Raw genomic sequence first — 15,541 nt, 5'->3', positions numbered from 1 at the left:
TTTTAGATAAATTAAGAAAGCCTGATGCATGTTAAGAAGCATGGTGAGAAGGATAGAGACAGGCAGCATGGAGATGCAGATAGATGCTTATAAAGTAATGAAGGCTGCGTACCATTCGGAAAAGGAAGAACCTCACAAAGATGCAATAAAAGGGAGGTGGAGAAAAAGGGTTCATGGAAAAAAGAAGCAAAGAGCAGTGAGTGTGGAGCTTACAAAGGCAGGGTGAAGACATAAGAACAGAAGAACCATCCCTAGAGACAAGCTGATAAAGCAACAACGAAATATAAAATTAATCCTACTAGGGGAGCACAGCAGTACCATAATGTAATAAGCAAATCAGTCACAAATACTAGCCTAAGTGCCTTCACTGAAATCATAATCTCCTGCCCAAGCCAAAGGATTCTGTTTTAAAGATAGAAAGTGAAAGATGGTAAGGAGATGATCTGTATTCTATCTGCATAAGGTGATAGGAGAAGGTACATGAGGTGAAGATGTCACCTAGATGTGGTGCAATGGAAAATAGGAGAGAGCTGAAGACTGAGCCTGTGGGCGGGAAATAACCTCAAAAAGAATTGAGGGAGGTGATTATGAAGAGATCCATGTGTCAGAGAAGGAGCAAATGGTTCTCTGTGCAAGTGTGACAAACAGGATGAGGTGGTAGACATTGATGAATTCCTACATAATTCAATATTCCATTACCTCAACGGCATTCAACCCATGCTCACTCCTCTCCACAAATCTGTCTTGTATGACATCTTCAATGCCATATTTCAGTCTTTCTTCCATTCTTAATACCTTCTCTCCGTGTTCTTCCCCTATGACCATATCTCCAGTCTTGGTTCACTCACACCATTCACATTGTCCAATCCCTGTTAGTCATTCAGCCCTGCAAGTGCAGTAGGTCCTGTATTCCTTGAAACCTGCAGGTAAGGCCATAAATGACTTTGCCACTGCCATTATCTCGGCTCAGTTTTAATTCTGACAGTACCACATCACTTCAGCCACCTGGACATATCTTGCATACTAAACTCCCTCAAACACCCTCGAACAACACCCAATTCAGTCCATTCAATAAGTAAGCAAATTTGCCTACTACTACTCCAACATTTCCCTCATGCACAGCACAAAAGCCTATGACCTCCTGTCTCCTCCACCAATCCACAGATCTTCAACTTCGCTGACCTCATTTCTAGAATAAATGCCAATTTCATCCAAGGCTACTCAGATCAGTCCAATAAATGCCAATAGGCAAAAAGACACACAAGGAAATGACCGACTGTAAAAAGCCTCAGTATTTTCACATTATCTTTTGATAGCTAGAAGCTAAGAAGAACAGGTACGTAAAGAACACTGACCGCTAATCACATCCTCTGCACCAGGTAGTCCAGGAGCAAGGTGGATGTGCATCCTAGACATACGTGAGAGTCCGTGACTCTTAATGGATGGCCAGAACCGCAAGTAGGTACCATGGACAACACTGTCTGGTAACGTAGTTTCCTTGGTAATCGGGATCAGCTCCAAGTCCTCTACCTTCAAGAACCAAATAAGAAAGGAGTGATTGTACAGAAAACACAAACACTTCTTTTATCACCACAGAAACTAATACTAAAATGTCTGGCCACTTAGGTGACAGTGCATGTTGTTATCACCCAAACCCTAGCAATGGGGCCAGATTTGATGCTACTGGGGCAATCTGGAACCCCTAAGGTGAAGGTGCCCTAAGCCCCAGCTTCGAAATACCTTGGTATATGGCAGCTTGGTATGTGAGTAAAGATTAATTCAGGAACAGGAGATAGATAGCACTGACATCAAACCACGGAATTTGCTCATCAACACAGTCATCAATATGAAAGAGGTTATCCACGTATAGGATACTGATGACAAACACATTATCTATTCATTTCTATAGTTCTTACATTCATGAAGGCATAATCGGCTTTAAGAGACAATGTTAGAAACATAATAACTGAGCTTATAACTGTATGCACCAATATATGCAACTATGGGAAAGACACAAACCTAAAATACTAATGACCAGATGCAGTATCCATTTTTTCAGGGCTAACTCTAGGAATTCAGAGTTTGCAACTGCAAAAAATGTTCTTCCTGTTCCTAAAATGTATCGTAGGAGTCTATAAAGTTTTACTGGCTCCTAAAATGGGTCTGCAACTGAATAACTATTTGGTATTTGGAAGAGGGGTAGTGTGGGCATCCCTTACAGATACCATATCGGTATGCAATTTATGAATGGTTTTGACCATTAACTTAGTTGCAAACCATTGAAAAGTTACACACCTCCAAGTTGGGGTGGTAACCCATTTGCAAAAGGAAGAAGTCCGATTAGGATGAAGTCTCTTTCAGAATGTTGAAAAAAGATTTAGGGGGTGTAGGCACCAACTCTCAGTGAAAATTTCAAACAAAGGGATTTTTTTTTCAAATGAAATCCCACCATCTCTAGAATTCTGTCCAATCATGATGAGTCACAATTTGTGAACTACCCTATCAACATTAGTGCGGTAGGTCTGACTGCGAGCCATGCCGATCCTGAATTTTTCAAACGGATCTATTAGTACATAGGTTAGTTTGCTAATTTTTACAGTAACTGCAAAAATACTGGTTGCACATTGCAACAAGTTATTGGGAGCAGGGTAATAATACATCTAGCCCTAAATTCCCTCTTCCTCACTATGTTAAGATGTGTCTTGTTAAAGGAGACAGGCTATATTGTTTAAAAACTCAATTTTCTTTCCATCAGTGCAACCACTGCAGTGTCAGTGTTAATGTGAAAAGGATGCGATAAAAAAAAATAAAAAAAACACTTCTGCATACCTCTACGTATCTAGATCATGTTGTTGGGTTCCTGGATATCCAGTGATCCTACGCACCTGTAAAGAGTGGCCTTGGTTAGCCCGAATCTGCAGCCTGTTGTCAGCCGGATGCGAGCGGACTGTGAAGCGCTGCTTATTGCTGTTCTCTACCACCCGAAGCACGTCTCCCTGGGTGTAGGCACGGAACTGTGGCAAACCAAGAATCTCGTCCATGTACAGGAAACCATCTGCGGAGAGAAGAAGAAGAGGGATGCAATTCAGAGACACACAATGGGTATAGGAAGAGAGAAAAGAAGAAGAGAGGGATGAGGAGTGGAAAAAAAATAAGAGAAGAAATGACCCCTTAACCATGTCCACACACACTGCTGCAGATGAGCGCTCCTCCCCATCACACCATGCCGACAGAGATAAAAGGGGATGTCCGAGGTCAAGAGCTCACCAGATCCCAGCTGCAAGCCAAGTTTGTCAGCTCCATGGCGCAGGAGGAAGGACAGGGCTTTGGACAGACGCACGTCTGGATTCTGAGGAAGGTAGTGGAAATCAACTGTTAAAGTTGTTTTTCTTTAAAGTCATTCATGAGCAGGAAGCATGATAACAGGTGACAGTTCTGCACTGGTTATAGATATCAAGCTTTATTGATATAGATAAAGGATCATCTGAACTCAAGAGCTAGGCTCATTTATAGCAGCTTAGAACTGAGAGTTGAAAATAACAACTGTGTGTACTGTTTGGATGGAGGTATGATAACGCTCACAGGCTACAACTATTCAACGCAAATTAGTGTTGGAAGCAGAATCTTGTACAAAAGTTCAAAACGACCAACTAAGTTGGGACCTCATCTGTTCCAGACATTGAGCTTAAATATTATGGATTAAAGATTATGTGAACTCCAGAGCTAGGCCAAAGCTCCCATCTAAAATGTTACCTCATCATGTCGCCTTTCACGACCACCCCTTGCTTGTCTTCTAGCACCATCTTGTAAATGGTCCATCCTTCCTTTCGACTAGGGCTCAAACGGGAACTCGCTGAAAGAAGAAAGTGACAGTTCCCTGAGGTCAGAAGGATGGCACTTGAGTGCTGCCTGTATCTAAGGCTACAACAATGCTCCAGTCTTCACAATGACAGGCAGTACATCTAAGAAATCCCATGAAGAAGGGGTTAGGAGGACCTGCAGAAACACTCCTAAGAGCATATCTGTCTAACGCAGGCCGACCAACATCCAAAGTACACAGGGTCATCCAACATAAGATCCTTTTGTCCAAAAACACCTTTACAAGGTTAACTTCTGCCCCAATTTACCAGGGACAGTTGTGGTTTTCAGTGACAAATATATGTCTCAATTGCACTGGAGAGTAGGGAAAAAATATCCTTTAGTCTACTTGTTACCATATGAAGGATATCTGGCCACTTTTGGTGGCCTTCTGGTATTGATTAAAAGTCACTGTGGGGTTGAAACTGGATAAGAAGGTGAACCTTTTAAATCACATATAAAGGAAGGTCCCCCTCAGGTCCTGGAGTAAGGGGTGCCACTTGTATAAATTTCGAGGCACAGTTCTTATTTTCTGGAGAAAAAAAAGACATGTTTTCCATGTTCTCAAAGATTTGACATCCCAACATTTTCAATTCAATAGCGTTTTAAACTTATACTATAAATAGTGATGCGAATATAACCTGAATCAAACATTATGTTCCAAACAGTAAGAAGGGTTAAAATGCAGTGTTCTGGTGAGGTACTCTACCATAATTACACCCTTGCGTTGCTCAAGAATTCACACATCACAAATGACATCATGGATGACATCGCTAGTGACATCACATATCCTATCACCACTGCCATCAGTGATGACATCATTGTCAATACTCTTGCACCCGTCAGTCCTTTAGGTGAAAAGCACTGCTCTTTGGCTCTGCCAAACGATCTCAGAACAAAAACCTTGTCCAACATCAGGCATGCCAACTGAATATCAGACATGGTTTGGGCACAGGACTGCACCTTTGAACGGGCCCTTTACCCACTACCTAATCAACCAGAGCTCCCTTGGCTCTAACTTGAAATATGTCAGGTAGACTGTGGACGCAATGTCTTCTATCATTAGGTCAGGCCGTCACTCAGCAACACTTCCCCCCCCCCACCCCGAGGCTGCTGAGCACAGAGCTCCGCTTTTGCCAAGGTCTGTTGCTCAGAACACCTGCCTCCACATCTCACAGGTTACAACATGTAACCTTTCCATGTAGAAACAAGGACACATTTACACCAGTCAATATACACGCAAAAGAGGAACCATCTGTGGCTTCAGTGTGGTCACATTTATGTCAATGGTAATGTACACTTTGTATCCTTTTGATGTGCCCTGTGCCTACTCCACTGCCCTGAAAGCATGCCCTGTGATTGCGTCCACCACGCACTTGGCACAGAACATGGTCACAAATCCTGCCCTGCTTGCAGTCCACCAACCCGTGAAGCGGCAAAGCACATCCTGTGACCATACCCTCTCAGATCTAGTTGCAAGGTATGTCCTCCACCCAGTTTTTCTGACCCCAGATCCTAAACAGCATGGTCTTCAAACATGCCGAGAGGGTTCTTGCACACTACTCTTATTTGTCCATTCCCAGAAACAGACACAGATAAGAAGAAATGTGCATAACATGTAGAAGGGTGCACAAGAGGGGTGATAAGGAAGGGAAACAGCTACAAAATGTTTTTACTTGGGGAGCAAGCTGAAGCAAGTCGGCTGTAGGATTTTTGTACGGTGGCCCATGGGCCAGGCCAGGGAGCTAGTTCTGGGGTACTCCACCACCTGAGTCAGTATCGGACACTGCGTAAGTGCTGAGGATTCTGAGTAAAATGGTAATCAGCTCCCAGTCTTTGCCGGTGCTGGGAATATTAATATCCCTATCACCACCACGCCCCCCCGCCACGCGGGGAATATGGCATAATAAGGCAGCACTTTATGATATTAAACCCTCCATTGCTGCCATATCATGGGCGGGGAAGGTTTAGAGTGAGGGGCTTCAGGCGACAAGGAATAGAGTTCCTACTTCTCTGACCAGACTGGGGCCGTTTAGATTTAAACACCCCGGAACCACTTTCATTGAATGATTTCCACTCCTGAGTCTGTACCAACTCATGATTCACCAAATTCGTCTTCCCCAAGGTAAGAAGGAAATATACATCTTTTGGGTTTGTTAAAATGATTCTCGTACCGATAGTAGTGTTTTGAGAATCACACACTGTTTTATCTTTTTCAGACTAAGTGAATTAAACTTCCTGGAGAGGGACCCAGAATTTCATCTGAATGTGAACTCTGAGAAGTGTCATCACTTATTCTCGGATGTCTTTATACCCAACAATGGCAGATGGGACTTTTAAATTTCCGGTCACTAAGATTTGATAGTTTAATTCAATTTTGGCTTTTAAAAGGATTCGACAACCAAACCGATTTACTCCAAGCACAAAGATTTGTGACCTTTACCAAGGCTTATCGTCCTCTCAAATTCGTGTAAATATGTCCAGTAGTTGTTGCTGTGCTCATGAGAAGAAAAAAAACATATACATCACTTTAAATCTGAAACACATTTTTTGAGGTGCTTTCCACAATGGCCACTTCTTTATCAATTTTAAGGACACCTGTCAAAAGAAAAATTCAGGGATGGGTGAGAGCTTTTGAAAATGCTGCGTACATAAGCTAAGTGGTGCTAATATAAAAATGATCAATAAAAACAGTTTTCCTAAGAAATAAGCAACTCTACCAAATGACAGAGGTAATTGTTTTTATAGCACCGGGTTCTCTGACGTTTTTCTCTGTCAACAAACTTTAAAATGGGAAATTCTCAAATGCCACTTAGCTAATAAGTCAAAACAAACAAAGTCAGCTGACGACCGCACACAAACACACACACACACATTTATAGAGTATGTTACTTTAAAATTACAGCAAACTATTGAACATGTTTTAATCAAATTTAAAGAAGCACATAGAATTACACGCATTACAGGAACACATAGAATAGAAGGAAATGGCATCTGAGAAATTTGGTAAAATTCTGCTCAGTCTCACTCTTGTCAAAAACTGATACTTGAAATTCGGATATGCTCTGTTTTGAGCCCAACCGACAAACTTTGAACATCTTCATCAATCAATGGGCAACTTGCAGGGATCAAACAAAATTATATATATATATATATATATATATATATATATATATATATATATATATATATATATATATACACATACATATACATATATCACACACACATCTCTCTCTCTCTCTATCTCTCTCACTCACTCATTCCCTCCCTCCCTCCCTTATTTAGTTGTGTACCTGTCAGTAGAATTCCGGACCAATTTTTTTGGTTTGCTTTGTGCATATCAGTTCCTGGTGGGGATTAACAGAGAGAGGCCAAAATAATGCCACCTTGCTGGCATGGCTCAATACGTGTACCAGGGGTGGGGTTCAGAACCAGGGCCAACACTCACTGTGCACAGCCGACCAGCCAAAAGGTCACACGCTGGGGCCAATCCCCACCAGAAGGTCAAAAGTTGTACATAGTATAACTTTTTCTCATAGAAAAAGGATGTAATATGTCACCAAAAAGAAAACAGAAATTAATTGAGAAAAACGTTGTTAAAATGAAGGTATGCTTTCTTTCACTCAATGGACCCTAAAGTATGGTACAAAAAACAACACTGACATTTCTTTAAAACTCCTCAGTTACCCATCTCGCTGCTAGGACCCAAACCCCCTTCCCCACTTGTACAAAGCCCTTTTTGGCTATTTGGGGTAGTTGGAGCTTAAGCCCCATAACATTTTGTTCAGATATGGTATCAACACCAAATTTGCGTCCTTTTTTTCAACATCCTGGGGGTTCTAAAGTTACCAAGGGTTTGTGGATTCCCCTGGGCAAAATATAGCTCAATTTTGAGTTTTATGGGGGGAAAATGGGAAAAAAAAGTGCTGCAAAAAAAGTGTGTTTTTAACCCCCTACTAACCACAACAACAAAAGGTTTGCAGTGCTAAAGTCACAATTTTCCCAGCAACAGGCAGAATTGAATCAGAAAACCACAGTTTTCAATACAGTTTTGCCATGTAACTGGGACATAGTTCATTTGTCCTATTTTTTGTGCTTTCAGCCCCCTTCCAGTTAGTGATAGAAAGGGGTATGAAACCTCTGAAAGACTTTGGCGGAAAGCTAGGCATTTCTGAAAAGTAGACAAACTTCTGAATTTAGTCAGGGGTCATTTGTGTAGGTTCTTCAAGGTTTACCTATTGAAAGTAAGAGTTGAAATAAAACAAAATTGAAATTGAGTTGAAACAAAACAACCATTTGTGTCTGTTTTAATCTGTAACTTCTAACTATGGCAGATTTTCGAAAGCAATATACTGTTACGTCCGCTGGACCCATCTGGTTGTGGGGATATATAGAACTTGCAGATTCGCCAAGAACCCTAGGTACCCAGAGCCAATAACTGAGCTGCACCTTGCAATGGATTTTCATTGTGTGCCGGGTACATAGAAATTCATTTGGTAAAATATAAAGTGTGAAAAGTAGTTTTCAAAGAAACCTATGTATTTCCAAAATGGGCACAGGATATGGAGTTCAGAAGCAGTGTTTATCTCTGAATTTGTAGACACCCATACTAGCATGTGAATTAGAGGGCATTTCTCAAAATGACTTCTTTCTTCCACACTGTCTTACATTTGGAAGGCACAAATGCAGAGAAAGACAATTGGTAATAACGCTTGTTCTGATATTCTTTGTTCCCCAAGTCGCTCAATAAAAATCTTATCTCACTTGTGTGGGTAGGCCTAGAGCCTGCAAAAGAAAGCGACCCAAAATGCAACGTGGACACACCACATTTATTACACCAAAAATTGACCCTTTTTTGCAATGTGTCTAGCTGTGGATTTTGGGCCCGGCTCAGCCAGCACCTAGAGTAACCTAGCAAACCTGTACATCTTTTATGACTAAAGACCTGGGGAAAATCCAGTATGGGGTGACTTGTGTGGCTTTCACCAGATTCTGTTACCCAGAATTCCATAAAACCTCAACATTTGTCTAAAAAAAACATTTTCCTTACATTTCTGTGATGGAAAGTTCTTGAATCTGAGGGGAGCCACATATTTTCTACCAGCCAGCGTTCCCCCAGGTCATGTTCCCCCAGATGCTACCTTACTTGTGTGGGTGGAACAAGCACCCACAACAGGAAAGGGCCCAAAACGTATTGTGGACACACCAAAATTATCTATTACAAAACAACCTGTTTTTGCAGGGTGGCACCTACATTTTTGGTCCCAGGCTCGTCTGCCAACTAGGAAAAGCGACCAAACCCAGATATTTCGGAAAACTAGACACCTGGGGGAAGTCCCTGGAGATGGGGCCAGGGTGGATCCCCCAACGTGTTCTTACCCTGAACCCCCGGCAAGCCTCAAATTTAGCTAACAAAAAAATAAATCACATTTTCCTCACATTTATGTGGGGGGAATCACTATGCCAGCACAAATTTCCTACTGATCAGCTTCTCCCAATAAAAATAATACCTCACTTATGTAAGAGGGCCATGTGCCTGCAACAGGGAAGGGCAAAAACATGTAGAAACTGAGGGGGGGGGGAACCAAAGAGGGTCCAAAAGGGCAGTTTTAGTTCATATGGTTTTGGCTGACTCTGCTTTGGGCACCCAAACAAGTGCAGCAGAACTTTTATCAGTACAGATGGGGGAATGCTGGGTGGTAGGAATTTTGCAATGCAATGTTTTTCATTTGAACTCTCCCCAATAAATTATTTTACATGTCATTTTAGAGGATAACATAGTGAGACACAGCAACATATCTTTCGAATTAGCAATATTCTGTACAACCTGCAACTGACTGTGTAGAAAGACTGATAGGCCAGAGTACAGAATATTGGCATAGTCCAGCCTAGCATTGATCAGAGCATGAACTACTGTTTTGCAAGCTTCAAAAGGCAATAGAGCCAAGAATTTCTTATGTGAAAGTAGTAGGGCAACACATGAGTCAGGGGCTCATAAGATCTGTGGGCAGAAAGATAGATCTTTATCAAATTTCACTCCCACGTTTCTCACGTATGTTGATAGTCAATGGAGAGTGATCATACCAGCTGGCCACTGTTCACTGAACCAGACCTCCTGTGTACTTCCAAAGAGCAAGACTTCTGTCTTTTCTGAATTACGTTTAAGGTGACTCTGTTTCATCCAGTCTAGAACACTGATGAGACATGCTTCAAAAGGTTTCTGTATAAAAGCAAGGTACTCACCTACAGAAAAAAACTGTTTTGTGTCATCCGCATAACGTCATATGACTGAATCAGTAAGGCCAAAGGGCCATGTACGCATTAAACAATGTAGGGCTGAGTGAGGAGCTTTGCCACACCCAATAGTTAAGCAACTTGCTTCCTGAAGAAAAGGTGGAAGCCGAAAATTACTGCACTGTTGCAAAGAATGGACTGTAAATATCTGCCAGCTGTTGCAGAAGTGTAGTGTGAGATACCATATCGATCACTGCTGATAAGTCTAAAAGAATTAAGGCTGCATCATACCAATGGTCCAACAAGATTTTAATGGATTCTGACACCTGTACCCTTTTGGACATTCCTCTTCCAATGGGAATACAGAAAAGACAGACTCAAAGGGTTGCTACCTCTTGGGCTGAGCATCAGAAAGCTCCCTAAATGAAATATGGAGGGTGGCTTTGAGGGCATCCTACGATACATTTGTAAAACATTACAGAATTGATAAACTAAAACCAGAACGTCATGGTTTTGATGAAGGGGTTTTGAATTCTGTATTTTCTTCTTAATCTGAAATTGCTCTTTTAAAGGGTGTTGCAAATCTAGGGGCATAATAATCATTGTGTTGTGTCACCCTTGCGCCACACAAGGGGGCACAAGGGTGATGCAACAACAAAGTCAGATTTATCAAGTCCTGCAAGGCCACTTTGCATGGCCCAGAGTGGCTTGATAAATCTGGAGTAACACAAAAAAGCACAAATTGCTGCTTTGCATTGCTCTGCCCCAGGGAGGCGTTCAATAGGTGGAGAGTGGGTGTTCATACCCATTGATCCATGGATTTTGGCACACTCCCAGATTTACCAACCCTGGTAAATCTAGGAATGCATCAAAATGCTACGCCTTCCCAGGGGAGGCGCAATGAGGAGAAAAATCTTTATGTCTCTTTGTTGTTTTCTCTTTCTAAGTGTGTTGCGTTCTGCAGCACACTTAGAAAAGAAAAATGCCTCTGAGCAGGGTCCTGAAGGCCAATAGACCACTTGCTCTGCAGCTTCTGTGCATGAATCATCAGCTGTGCAACCTCTCACTGTAACACCAAACCTAGTGCTATACATTGAAATATCAAGAGGTAACCAAACACTATTTAGGAATTTGACCAAATAGAACAGATGAAATTTTGTCTTAAAAATTGTACATATTTGGTTTTAACATAGCTGTATAAAGTATATGCTGCGATGTGCGCGGAGATTATCTGTTTAGCTGAAAATCATACTTTGTTTTTGGCAAAAGTTTATCGATAGGAATTTTAAAACATACCTCTGGAATGGAATATTTAGTTCTGACGTAATTTTGAATAATTAGCCTTAATGCCACCATGTATATATCATGCCACATTGCATAACTCTTGGTAGCTCTTTATTAAACTGAATTGTGATCAGTACCATTGCTAGTACATGTGAAGAGTAAGATCACTATAAACAGGACCACTAAAACTATGTGGTAGGGGAGGAGCAAATTATGTAGCAAGAAAAGACAAATAATGTGGCGTAATGAGGCACATTTCGTGATGGTATTACTTTTTCCTTTTTTTACACTAGTTATCTCTATATGGGCATAGGCTGCACCTCAGTAGTACAATTTTACCACCCAAGTATAGCAATACGCAGCTGAAAAGTGACCAGTCAGCCTTTGCAAAGTTCCTTCAACTGTGCCTCAACACGTGTTGCAGTATTTTTTAGCAACTTTTGATCCAGAGCTAGAAATATTGTTTTAAACATGCAGATTATGCATCAGATAATGGATTATGTGGCATATGGGGCAAATCCATGATGATGTGAAAAACACCATAGACACAAAATTGCAAAATTCGGGTGGACCCGACTATAACTTGTGAATATGCAATGTACTGTGACAAGATATCAGAATATAAAGTGTGCACATTTGTAACCATGCAACACTGGTGAAAATAAAACCAGCTAAGCACAATTTCTTACTTGAGAAAATAAAGAACTTTTTTATACCACAGCATCTGGCAGAGAAAAGACACATATTTTAGTAGGCATTGTAATTCCACATTATGGCAGCTCATCCAATGAGGCATGAAGTACCACTATCTGATTAGTATAATGCATGCTCTATTCTATAATAATATGTTGCTGTGCACATTCTACACAGACTAAACTACATAACACCCTCAGAAACACCACACAGACACATAAACAGCCATTATTGAGGTGCAGAAGGTCGTTCACAGTCGTGGGCTCTTGTGCTACTGCACTTGCTCCATCATTGGCAGGTAAACCCCTGACCCCTCTCCCCCAACACACACTGCCGTAACACACACCTCCCCACAGCAGCAAGCCTCAGACATGAGCTAGGGTTGCCACTGGGTTTACCGGTATGCCTAGTATTTTAATGTCTCAGCCAGCAGAAAAATAGGGGACGGCATCTAAAGCCAGTATCTTTCTCCCAATCAGTACATAATTGAAACAGCTATTATTAAAAAAATTGCACTTTAAAATGTATTCTAGAGGTTCCTTGATGACCCCTGTCTGATAATTAAGTAAACAAAAATGAAAAAATCACGTTTGTAGACATCGAAGAACAACGTAATCGTTTTTTTTTCCTGTTGCCTCTTCTGCTGTGAGTGGGAGGGCCAAAGGCCATGTTTGGGTAGGCCTGGCCCACCTGCTAGAACCAGACCTGCCTCTAAGGGCTGTTTTTGTGAAGGAAGGGGCCCTTTCATGCACAAAAAGAATTCTATGTCAGGACAGGAGGCTCGGATTTTGCTTTCTCTTTCTTTACTAAACTTACACAGCAGCCAATCACAACACGTTAAAGGAAAAAAACTACATTTCCCAATATCATGAACTATAAGTCACGTGCTCCAATCACCAATCGTGACCTCCAAGCATAAGAGTCCTGAACCCCAACGTCACTTCCTCTTTCTTTGCTGCTTCGCAGCAGATAAGTGACACTTTATCTATTCTCTGTTTTATTTGTTAAAATTGTACGAATTTGCTTGTGTATATTTGCGGTTTTCAGCGCCGCGATTTCGTGTGCTCTTTTCACATTTAAAGTGGTTTTAATAAGGAAAGTTTTAACTTTGATTAAGGGGCGGGAGCGCTGCGCGCAGTCTGTCTTCACTGCCGGTATTGATTTTTCCCGGCGCGTGCGTTTTACGAGCCGATCCATTCCTTCGAGTGTTTTTCCTTGGATCGGCTCGTAGATTGCAGCGCGCTTAAGGCAATCAGCAATACTGACTGAGGCAGGCTGAAAAGGTGTATCCCTGACGCCCAGGCAGTGTGCTGCTGGGTAGTAAAATTATATTAGGCTCTGCCTAGAGTGGAATACAGGCGGCTCCCTCCTGAATATATATATTTAAATCATAGTGTTATAGAACTTTATAATCTACATCTGCCTGTTAAGGTTTTTTTTCACTCCCCCCTTTTATTGGAATTATACTCCATTGCTGACAATGGCACAATGGAATGAGGATGAGACAGGGTACTACCCTGAAGATACGGTGGACCAATTGGAGGTTAATTTAGTGGAGGCACTCGATTCTAGAGTGCAGCAATCCGTAAATGATGCCTTAGTGAGAGCTTTAGGCCCCTTTTCTGGCCAACTACTTGAGTACGCTCACTCTCAAGGCTGGGTCCCGGGTACATCCTCTGATAACCCAGAGGGGGTCAACCCTCTGCTTGCTTCCAAATCTAAAGCTGAAACAAAAAACATTACTGAGGGGGATCCTGAAGATATTTATGCAGAAGCCTTTGCTAAACTGTGCAAGAGGCGTATTGATGAACACAATTATAGTAATTTGGGAAATTCTGCCTCTTCTGGTGATTCGTCAGATCAAGACTCAGATGACCAATCCACGCCATCCTCCAGTAAGAAAGCGAAGAAACATTCTACTTCGCAGCTATTAAACTTCGATCCCTCTGAAATAATACACCCTAGATCCTCTAACTGGCTCCCGTCTTCAAAGGTAGCACAATATGTGCACGACAACTTGAGAAAAGGTTACGATAAGGAGGTTCGCACTCGCCTCAATTGTTGTGATTGGCTGCTGTGTAAGTTTAGTAAACAAAGGAAAAGCATAATCCTCGCCTCCGTGTCCTTTATAGAATTGAAAATTCTTGTCGCGTAAGCTAGACATTTTTTTATCCTGCCTGCAACGTAGAAGGATGCCTGCTTTGATGCAAGGTAGCACATTGACAGCCAGTGCGAGGAAAGGACTGGAAAGCGTTGTATGCATGCTGCACTGCGTGAAATAAAGATAAGTCTGCCCCCTACTTTCTCTTTTCAATTTCTTATTTTGAAGGCAGTTTTAACTCTAGTATGCTCACAAGCAATGAATATTACCAGTAAGTAACTTGAAATCACTCAATTTCTGGATGGAACTCTGGTTATCTTGCAGATCTAGAGCATGCCATGATGTTATCACCATGTAATGTGAGTTTTGGTTATTTTTAAGCAGGGATCTGCGTAAATTAAAAGCTACTTCTTTGAATGGAGGGTTCGGATTCCCCGCCTTGACAATCGCCCCGCCCTCACAATCGGAAAGATAGTGTGAAAACGTTCACTTAACCGACTCCAAAGCGAATAGTCGCTGACTGTTAAATATTTTCCCTAATAAAGACTTTACCAGCTCGCCTAAAATGTCAACAGCTCGATGTGTTCACTGTTCTATATGTAAAGCGGCTGGGGCAGACGCTGTAAGACGTGAGGCTCTGACAGCTCGACTCGCAGACTGGGCACGCGCTAAGGAGATTAACTCAAAAACATAAACAATACCGCGAGCAACCATGTTATAACTGCACTAACCCGTCCGCCGCTCTGCTCTTCGCGCACTCTCAACGCACCGCCGGGGGTAGTGAGCGCTATATACATAATCTCTCCTTGACACAAACATGGCAACAACACAGGAGTGTAAATAACCTAGAGAAAGGACTTCACTGCAACCCGAACTCCCCCGAGCCAAAATTAAACTCGGCGTCCATTTTGGTTCGGGAAAATGTAAATGCAGTTTTCTGATATAGATTCAGGACTTCAGTCTTCTATCTGAACAACAGAGCGAGAGTGAAGCAGCCGTAGATCCCATTCATTCTACTGCAATAGAAGCCCCTGAGTTTTCAGCATTTCCACAACTATCGGGTTTTCGGTTTGTGAGTGTGTATCTCATTTGCTCCAATATATATATATATATACATATATATATTTTTTTGCTATCTGGGAATTGTAGTCCTGATTTTATTAGTGAGTTGAAAAGGGCCACAGATATACCAGAATGCAAAGAAAACACTGGACTGGAAAGCTATTCGTGCATGTTCCTGAGAAACTCAACAGTTCTTCATTTGTTATGAAGTATACGACAGGAAATCGACCACATATGTGTTTATTGTTCTCTGTTTTGTAAAATCCGAAGTACAAACAGAAGCTTCGATAATGAAAGAGAAAGAGT

The 15,541-nt window shown here is 41.8% G+C and overlaps 1 protein-coding gene across 2 annotated transcripts in view; it reads right to left on the bottom strand.

The window, feature by feature from the left end:
* Nucleotides 1-15,017, bottom strand: part of TRPT1 (tRNA phosphotransferase 1) — a 57,784-nt gene extending 42,767 nt beyond the window's left edge. Inside the window, exons 1-5 of one of the 2 annotated variants that reach the window (XM_069207108.1) lie at nucleotides 14,905-15,017; nucleotides 3,754-3,853; nucleotides 3,268-3,349; nucleotides 2,886-3,055; nucleotides 1,356-1,530 (exon numbers count right to left, since the gene is read on the bottom strand). In XM_069207108.1, coding sequence (XP_069063209.1) covers nucleotides 1,356-1,530; nucleotides 2,886-3,055; nucleotides 3,268-3,349; nucleotides 3,754-3,819 — 493 coding nt within the window. In that variant the 5' untranslated portion in view covers nucleotides 3,820-3,853; nucleotides 14,905-15,017. Of the gene's footprint in view, nucleotides 1-1,355; nucleotides 1,531-2,885; nucleotides 3,056-3,267; nucleotides 3,350-3,753; nucleotides 3,854-12,068; nucleotides 12,089-14,904 lie in introns of those variants that run through there. The other variant, XM_069207109.1, reaches the window with a different exon arrangement.
* Nucleotides 15,018-15,541: the final 524 nt, after the last annotated feature.

Source organism: Pleurodeles waltl, chromosome 9 (assembly GCF_031143425.1).
Source record: "Pleurodeles waltl isolate 20211129_DDA chromosome 9, aPleWal1.hap1.20221129, whole genome shotgun sequence".
Taxonomy (NCBI): domain Eukaryota; kingdom Metazoa; phylum Chordata; class Amphibia; order Caudata; family Salamandridae; genus Pleurodeles; species Pleurodeles waltl.
Note: the sequence above shows the minus strand (reverse complement) of the source record. Positions and strands in the feature narration are given on the sequence as shown.